The sequence below is a fragment of the Heteronotia binoei genome, chromosome 21, assembly GCF_032191835.1.
Source record: "Heteronotia binoei isolate CCM8104 ecotype False Entrance Well chromosome 21, APGP_CSIRO_Hbin_v1, whole genome shotgun sequence".
NCBI classification, from domain to species: Eukaryota; Metazoa; Chordata; class Lepidosauria; order Squamata; family Gekkonidae; genus Heteronotia; species Heteronotia binoei.
The window spans coordinates 71294849-71304330 of record NC_083243.1 but is presented as its reverse complement, the minus strand read 5'-3'; the positions used below and the strand labels follow the sequence as shown (position 1 = coordinate 71304330).

The window sequence follows — 9482 nt, the reverse complement described above, 5'->3', positions numbered from 1 at the left end:
GGGAAGCCAGAACATGTGTCGCACCCCCTTCGCCCCGGAATGGGATGCCCGAGACACAGGGTGGGTGGGCCGCCAGTGGGATGGGCGACCAGGGCGCACCACCACATGCACATTTGTGGTGGTTGGCAGCCCGCCTGGAGCCACAACCATGCTGGGCGGTCCTGGGGGCTGTGGACTGCGGGGACTGCTAGCCAGACTTACCCGTCCATACGGGGGGCTCTGGAAGCAAGACCTGTTAGGGCTAGGAAGCACAAGTGGTTAAGCAGGCGGCCCAGACTTAGCTCACCTCCCCCCGAGTCCAGCCTCTCTAACTTAAGTAACATCCTTCTATGTACTGTTCCCGCCACCAAGTGCACCCCTCCTCATGCTAAGTCCAAACGGTGTGGCCCTCCGGAGCAGAGTGTTGTGCGCCCTGCCCTCCCTGGGGAGTTGTGCGTGGCCGGAGTCAAAACCTATGTAAGGTGGGGGGGCACTGATTGGATGCGGGAGGGGGGTTGTGCCCAGCCCGCAGCGGGAGGGGTTTGGTGGGGTGATTACACAGCTCCCAAAGGGGTTTCTGTGCTGCTGCGGTGGTGCCACCGGCGTGTGCTTCCTGCTTCCACTAGTGCCTATGGGGTACACCAGCATTTTGCGTGGCGCACGTTTGCGCCTGGTGGGGGGGGCGTTCCCACACCGAAAGCTCTGTGGGAGCCAACCAGCAGCGGCCACGCCCCTGGGTCGGCCCCCTCCTATGCCGAAATGCCGCCCTGCACCTCTGCTGTGCCTCAAGTGTGGCGTGGCACTGCTTCGCCATCAGGCAGTGGCGGTGGCACGCTGCGGCGGCCGGAGAGTGGCGCACACCCCATTTCCGCTGGCACAGAGGAGGATCTGCCAGCGTAGGTCTCCAGACCACCAGCATAGTGGTAAGTCCACTTCCACAGAACTTTCAGCACCGCCCTCTGGATTGTTCTGTTAGTATCTCTTCACTGTTAAGAGGTTAGAATATATGAAAACAAACTTCAAGATCACTGTTTTCCCTGTTAAAAGAAGTGTACTTTGAAATACCAGCAAGTTTCTCCTCTGCTTTTCCAACCCCTAACTACACTTACTCATGCCATTTGTTAAATAAAACTTAAGATTTCTGTTTTGTTATATTGTCTCAAGTACCATTTTAAAGGGTAAAACAAAGAGGGCTTCTTCCTTTCACCATCAAGTTTGCTGGCTGGGCTAAAAACCAAATTCTGTTGTGACAGAGTGAGACATACATTCTGCCAACACAAATATTAACATGCTACTTGGGGCTGCTCAGTCACAGAAAAGACAAAACTTTTGGTGGGAAAATCTGCCTTGCAGTGTGGGAATGATAGAAGTCTGCCATATCTCCATAGTAAAATATCCAAATAAATAATTTGCTTTAGATGTTACTATTGAAAATATATTTCAAACCCAGATTGCCAAGACAATGAAAATATCAGCACTAAAAAGTTTATTATATACACTAGAAACATTTTTGTTATAATTCCAAGTCTGATATGAGCCTTTTAAAAAGAAAGGTGTTTCTCCCATTATATGATTTTGCTTCTAACAACACAAAATGAAGTAACTTATGCTAGTCATTAAAATTACATTAAAAGTGTCAACTGTCTGGCTTTGTGCCCCCAAAGCCAGGAAGTTCAATCTTAAAACACTGCACTGCCAGACAACATAATTTTCTATTCCTAAGCGAGCTGTATGAGATCTGCACGATCAGAGATGTAGTATTAACTAATTTTCTTATTTGAGTGTTGGGCTGTATATTTAACATTTACCAGAGGAAGGTTTTGTATGACAGAAGGCATTTTTTAAAGGTGACTTCACACCAGAGAGGAAAACTGAAAGCCACACCTTTTAGCCTCCACATTTCTTCTTTTGTTCAAAGTGCAAGGAGAAGCCATCCGGAAGGAAGAAAGATTATGGCCATCTATAAACTGTTTGACAGAGACAGAAATGCTGATAATGTTTGGGCTGTGTCTGTATTTTTTGGCTGCTTGCATCAGTAGAGGGTTGAGGTAAAACAGAAACCCTTCATGTGTTTGTCTGAAGCAATAGTAGTGTGATCATGGGCAGCAAAAGTTCAACTGAAGTTCAGGGAAGATGTTGCCAATAGTTTATACTGCAGAAAAGTCACACTGCTTCCAGATTTGGCTTTTCCTCTCAGTTTTTCTCCACTCTTGTTGCTCAGCCATGCGATCTCATAGAGTAACTATGTCTGTAGGGAAGCAGTCTTTGAGAAGGATACCTCGATTGCGATGACAATCCAGCTCTTCAATAAATCCATACCAATAAATAACTAGTCCAGGACCAAATCTACATAAAAGACAAAAAGCCAGACATAAATAATAATCACAGAATCATAGCTGCAGGCTGAGCATCAGCAGGTGAGGCAACAGCTAATCATGTTAACTTGGCAGTACAGGTATAAAATAAACAGCAAACTACTTTACATATATATATAAAGGATAGCTCTACACTCTGTTGAAAGGCTGAGTTTAAAGCTTTGGTTTCAAAAACCACATTTGACAAAATAATATTTTTCTTACATAAACATTAACAAACAGACAAGTGAAAGTCCATGGTCATAATCATATATAATCATTGCCTAATATACAGAAAAGGTTATATATGTTGTATTATACTATTCTATTGCATTTAATTTAATTTTTAGATTAATATCGCACCCTATCCCACAAGCGAGCTCAGGGCGGCTTACAACAATAAAACAACAGAATTAAAATAATATCATAAAAACAGATATTACGAAAAAAGGATGTAGTATAGTTAGTAGTCTCTAATTCTGTAATCTGATTTTCTTGCCCTGCTGATTGTATATATTATTTTATTCTGATTGCATTGTTTTAAACTTTGTAACATGCATTGAACTTCAGTGAGAAAGGTGGACTATAAATGAAGTAAACAAGCAAACTCAAAAACAAATTATACTTTGAGTTTGTTCCAGAATAACAAAGAAGGGTTTAAAAACAGATTTCAGAAGAGTGAACAATAAAAATTGATTTTTTTAAATTTAAAGTAAAATCTCTACAAGGCAGACCAATGCAAGAAACTACTAAGGGCAAACAAAGCACAGTTTACCACTAAGTTTTTATTCTGAGAGTCTCCAAACTGTGCCTCGTGAATTCTTCAGATATTACTGACTGATCCCCACTAGGCTATCTCAGGAAGTAGCCCCATGGCCTATTTTACCCATCAGGAACTTCAGACCCTCAGGCTGGGTTCATAAAGAAGTAATCACTATCAATCATTGTATACAGCGATAGGTTTTGCACATCAGTTTCACATTTTTCCTACTGAGAGCTCTTAATTAAAGGGAAGCACTACTTTTGGTGTAGCGTTGCAAGAATTTTACAGTGAAATCATAAATTATGAATGCTGGGTTAGTAAAAGGATGTCTAAAAACAGAACAGCTTTCTATAGTTTAACATTACAGCAGCCTGTACAATATGAGGCCAAAAAGCTCTTTCTTTCTGTGATTTATTGTACGGCATAGTGAACTTGCCAAAAACAACAGTACAGGATGAGCTGTTAAGAGGCCGTATGTACAAGTTCAATGGAATGTCATGTAATGGTTTGCACACAAAAGCTGCTGTCCACATTCAGTTCAACATGATAGCCAGCTTTTGTTAATGCTTTAATTATAATGAAAATGTCTCAAGGGAGCCATAATAATTTAAATGTTCACCAAGTAGATAATACAGATATTGAAAACTGTGGGCAGTGCCAGGCTGGCTTCATTAGGGAGAGTTCATTCCAATGCCAAAGTGGATGGATGTTAAAAAGAATGTGAACTGCATACTGAGCAGATATTAAAAGGGACAAAATAGTGATATCCCTTAGCCATTTTTACTGGACAGAATAACTTTTCTGTACTCATAACCCTTGACAACAAATTACAGTGAATGTGTATACAATCCAAGCAGGGTACACTTTATAGTTTTTGTATGTGTTGAATAATTCTCATATTACAGTCAACACATGTACAGCTGAACAATTATACAACACATTTATCCAGGTACTGATCCCCAGTTCCATTTATAAAATGAACACGTGTTGGTTCTTTCTTACAAACAGATGTATATATGTATCCCTTTCCTGAAACCCCCCATAGCCTGTCCACTTTTCCTGTTTTCTTCTTTCGGGGCCAGGAGATCTTGGGAATCATAACAGATTTTCCAACTATAGAGATCACTTCCCAATAGGGTTGCCAATAGGGAAGTGCATTTGGCTTAGCCAAGCTGGTGGTGGGGCATATAATGCCTATATGGAATTATTTAGGCTGCCTAGAAGCTGAATCAGATTCTCTGATCTAATTAAGAACATAAGAGAAGCCATGTTGGATCAGGCCAATGGCCCATCTAGTCCAACACTCTGTGTCACACAGTGGCCAAAAAACCCAGGTGCCATCAGGAGGTCCATCAGTGGGGCCAGGACACTAGAAGTCCTCACACTGTTGCCTCTCCCAAGCACCAAGAATACAGAGTATCACTTGCCCCAGACAGAGAGTTCCAACAATACGCTGTGGCTAATAGCTACTGATGGACCTCTGCTCCATATGTTTATCTAATCCCCTCTTGAAGCTGGCTATGCCTGTAGCTGCTGCCACCTCCTGTGGCAGTGAATTCCATGTTTTAATCACCCTTTGGGTGAAGAAGTACTTCCTTTTATCCGTTCTAACCCGACTGCTCAGCAATTTCATTTAGTGCACATGAGTTCTTGTATTGTGAGAAAGGGAGAAAAGTACTTCTTTCTCTACCTTCTCTATCCCATGCATAATTTTGTAAACCTCTATCATGTCACCCCTCAGTCGACATTTCTCTAAGCTAAAGAGCTCCAAGCATTTTAACCTTTCTTCATAGGAAAAGTGTTCCATAGAATCATAGAATCTATGATTCTAGCTGTCCTTTTCTACACTTTTTCCAATGCTATAATATCTTTTTTGAGGTGCAGTGACCAGAATTGTACACAGTACTCCAAATAAGGCCGCACTATCAATTTATACAGGGGCATTATGATACTGGCTGATTTCTTTTCAATTCCTTTCCTAATAATTCCCAGCATAGCATTGGCTTTTTTTATTGCAGTCGCACACTGTCCTGACATTTTCAGTGAGTTATCTACCATGACCCCAAGATCTATCTCTTGGTCAGTCTCCTCCAGATCACACCCCATTAACTTGTATTTATAGTTAGGATTTTTGGCCCCAATGTGCATTATTTTGCACTTGGCCACGTTGAACCTCATTTGCCATGTTGATACCCACTCATCCAGCCTCAACAGATCCCTTTGGAGTGCCTCACAATCCTCTCTGGTTCTCACCGCCCTGAACCATTTAGTGTCATCCAAAAACTTAGCCACTTCACTGCTTACTCCCAACTCCAAATCATTAATGAACAAGTTAAAAAGCATTGGACCTAGTACTGAACCCTGTGGCACTCCATTGCTTACCACCCTCCACTTTGAAAATTGCCTATTTATACTCACTCTGTTTCATATTAATTAGACAGTTTTTGATCCACAAGGGGACTTGTCCTTTTACCCCATGACTCTTGAGCTTACTTTGATGAGGAACTTTATCCAAACTTTCTGGAAGATTCAGCTTCCCTAAGAGATATCCCCATACAGAAGCTGAATCTATTCAGCTTCTATACGGCTTGGCTATCTCCCATTCCCTTCCCCAGCCAGTCATGCCGGCCAGCTGGCTGGGAAAGCAAAAGGGAGGGAGAGGTGTCAGTTTCTTTCTTTCTTTCTTTCTTTCTTTCTTTCTTTCTTTCTTTCTTTCTTTCTTTCTTTCTTTCTTTCTTTCTTTCTTTCTTTCTTTCTTTCTTTCTCATTTAAATAGTTTTATTTGGTTTTCAGCTAAAATAGGAAGAGGTGTCACATTCATTCCCCTAAAACTGACCATTTTCATAGCTGGCAAGGCATCTAGCCTGACAGCAGGGCTAGACCCGCTGTTGTGCTGGATGCTTTTCCAGGCTCCAGCAATCAAAATGGTCAGTTTCCATTTGACCATTTTGATGGCTGTGATCAGCGGGAGTGGTACTCTTCATTATACCCTATGGGAATGTTTCCCTTAGGGTATAATGGAACTGAATATATTCAGTTTCCTGAATATCCTCCCCCCGCCCCTGAATGCCAGTATAATTCTGATACTGGCATTTGGGTATAAGCAGAGATCCTGAACATTTTAAGGTTCCAAGGTCCTAAATCTGAATGGACCCCTTTTTTTTCCTTTGCACATCCCTAGTTGCCTGCTCCAGAATGGAAAATTCCTGGTGTGAAGGTGATGTTTGGAGAGGGAAGCAACTGCAGCATGGTATAATGCCACAGAGTCCACCCTGGCATTATACTCCTTTGAGGCCCCCATCCACAAATCCCACCACCCTATACTTTAGTCTACACTGCCAAATCTCCAGAAATTTTGTATCCTGGAGTTGGCAACCCTCTTTTCCACATAACAGTGAACCTACATTTATCCACCCCTCTGTCTTCAAATTTCTCTATACATTAAGCACTATACATTACTATACAACATTGGTTCCATATTGCACTTTGGACTGAGTTCCTTGGATCAAGATTAGGAAGGTACACAATTGAATTACTATTCAGGATACAAGTTCGTGACTTGAGCAGGTGATTTCAAATAAAGCCTCCTAAGCATATCTCTATCTAAAGCCACAGGTATTGATTAAAACAGAGTTCCAACTTGGTCCTATATTGATTTATTATTGTAATATTTCTGTAATATCTGCAGCCATTGTGTAATGGCTATGCTTGACCACTGAAGAAGGCCATAAGGCCAAAATGCATCTGGTCAGTCTTTAAGTGTACTGTATGTTTTTAATCTAAAGTGAGGCTATATTAGGGTTTGTAACTTTTTTTAAAAAAATACCTTATAATAAATATTTGTATTTTTGTCTAATTGATGTATACTTACGTTCTATATTTATTTAAATATTGGGCCCTCTGATTTGGACTCACTTAACTTTCTAGGTTCTTAATTCATCCTTTGGGGTTAAGTTTTTCCTTTCCCTCTTTTTGTTCCTCTATGACATTATACCCTTTTGATGCCCCTCCTCTCCGCAAATCCCACCCTCCCCAGGTTCGACCCCCCCAAAAAATCTCCAGGTATTTTCTAACCTGGTGTTGGTAACACTCTGTTCTTTCCACCCAACAGCCAACCTTTCTTTACCTGCCCCTCTGTCTCCCTCTGGCAGCCTCTAGCTAGGAAAACTGTGGCCTTGTTTTGTTGTGCTAGCCACTGGGCCAAGCCCTCTTCCATGGCAGAGAACCCTCAAGAATTTGTGGACTGGTACATCACTTTTCCCAATATTCCCTTCCTCACACTATTTCTTTTTCTTTCCCTGAGGCAGCCACCATATCTTCTCCATTCACCAATTTATCTTTTATCTGCTTCCTGTCTTCAGCTATATTAATTATTTACTTCATTTATATGCTACCTTACTTCACATTGAGAGCCAAACCAGCTTACATTATTCTCCTCTCCTCCTTTTTATGTGCACAACAATCCTGTGAGGTAGGTTAGGATGAAAGCATTTGACTGGTCCAAAAACATGCAGTCAGCTTCCACAAAATGTGGATTTGAACCTGGGTTTCCCAGACCTTGTTCTGAAGCTCTAACTCGGAGTGTCAAACATGCAGCCTGGGGGCCAGATCACGCCCCCAGAGGGCTCCTACCAGGCCCCTAAGCAACTGGCTTTTTTCTGCTTCCTTCTCCCTCTCTCTTGCTTCCTTCTGCATCTCAATTTGCTTTGCAAGCCTTGATCATCGCACAGGAGCTACAGAGCAAAACCTCAGTTTTCTTCTTTGGTTGAGGCTTCTCCCTCTCCTGGTCCCCTGGGGAGGGAGGGAAAGAGCCAGAGCTTCCTTTTTCGTGTTCCCTGGATCCCATGGAAGAAATACAAAGAAAGCACCTTTAAGACCAACAAGTGCTAATGTTTTAAGAATGTTTTAAGGGTTTTTTTTTTTTAAAAAAAATCTTAGTTGTGTTTGTGTTCTTTAAAATGTTTATATCTCTGCTACCTAATCTTAAGTAGGTACACACATGGCCTGGCCCAACACGGCCCAGCCCGACAAGGACTGATTTATGCCAGATTCAGCCCTCTTGAGTTCGACACCCCTGCTCTAACTACTACACCACACTGGCTTTCATAGTGTGGCTGCTGTTGAACAAGCAGCAGGAAGCCAGGCAAAGTTGGAGTCATGGGAGCTGGGTGGTATTAAGTCACTAAAGGTTGCTTCTGAGCCTAGCATTTCCACCCTCCAGGTGGGACCTAGAGATCTCCCAGAATTACTGCTGAACTCTAGACAAAGAGGTCTGTCCCTCTGGAGAAAATTACTGAGACCTCTTCCCTTCCCAAACTCCTACATATACATGACCTTAAAATAATTATCATGGGCATGTTGTGTTATATTTTAAAACTCTAAGTTCTATCTTGGGCCCATAGCAATGATGAAGTTATTCTAACTTCTAAAGGAATTGTCCACTTGCTTGTAAATGAGGTAGATGCCATGAGGGAACATGTGGTATGCCAAAAAACTACAACTGGGTCCTAAGTATCACTGTTTTAAGTCAGTGTGAACACTATCCTACAGGGATACCAGTGCTAGCATTTACATAAAAGCACTAGATCTTGCCAGCTTTCTGTTCTTTATGGCTTCTGAGTATACTGTTTTGTACATAAACAAATGCTAAGATGAATTCAGAAGTAACATTCTGATAATTTTAATTTTTATCCTAATCGATCAAAGACTCTGAAACAGCTAACAACACACAAAGACACACAAAACACTGTTAAAACAACATACAACCTTTGAATGAATTAGAGCAGCAATGGATAGCAATTATTACATTAAAAGGGTTAAAAATGCTGAAGTAATTCCTGAAAACAAACTACTTCAATATGTAAATATGTTGCTTAAATGGAAAAGAGCAGTCAGTAGGAGAATACCCTGCACGGAAGGAATGACATTACAGAAAAGGGTTGTCCACGGTAACTACACATCTCATAGGCATAAACATACTACATAACCAATACTACCTAAACTGTGGTTAACCACAGCTTCCCACCACCTCCAGTAACAGCTAGTAATAGAAGGTTCTAGCAGGGCAGCACAGCTATCATATACCCTTGTCTGAAGAACAGTACACTCCTTCTATCTGGGATGGTTGTCTATTCCACTGAGCATGCAGCTCCAGGAAGGATGCACATGAAGTGGTAAAGGAGGTAGGGGACACTCCCATCTATCTAGCCAGATCAGTCAAATCAACTCTGGCAATCAGTGGGGTGACAGATATCACAGTCAGATCACCCTTACATTCAACAGCTAGTAATGTCCTGACCTAATCTTGTCCTGCCTTATTTTTTAAAAAGCTCAAAACAGTCACATTAATTGATGATTGTGGATTTACAACACTTAAAAACATATGC

The 9482-nt window shown here is 41.7% G+C and overlaps 1 protein-coding gene across 1 annotated transcript in view; it reads right to left on the bottom strand.

Moving 5' to 3' along the window:
* Positions 1-1448: 1448 nt before the first annotated feature.
* Positions 1449-9482, bottom strand: part of CDIN1 (CDAN1 interacting nuclease 1) — a 311962-nt gene continuing 303928 nt past the window's right edge. The window contains exon 11 of the mRNA XM_060262588.1: positions 1449-2325. Coding sequence (XP_060118571.1) covers positions 2211-2325 — 115 coding nt within the window. The 3' untranslated portion in view covers positions 1449-2210. The remainder of the gene's footprint in view (positions 2326-9482) is intronic.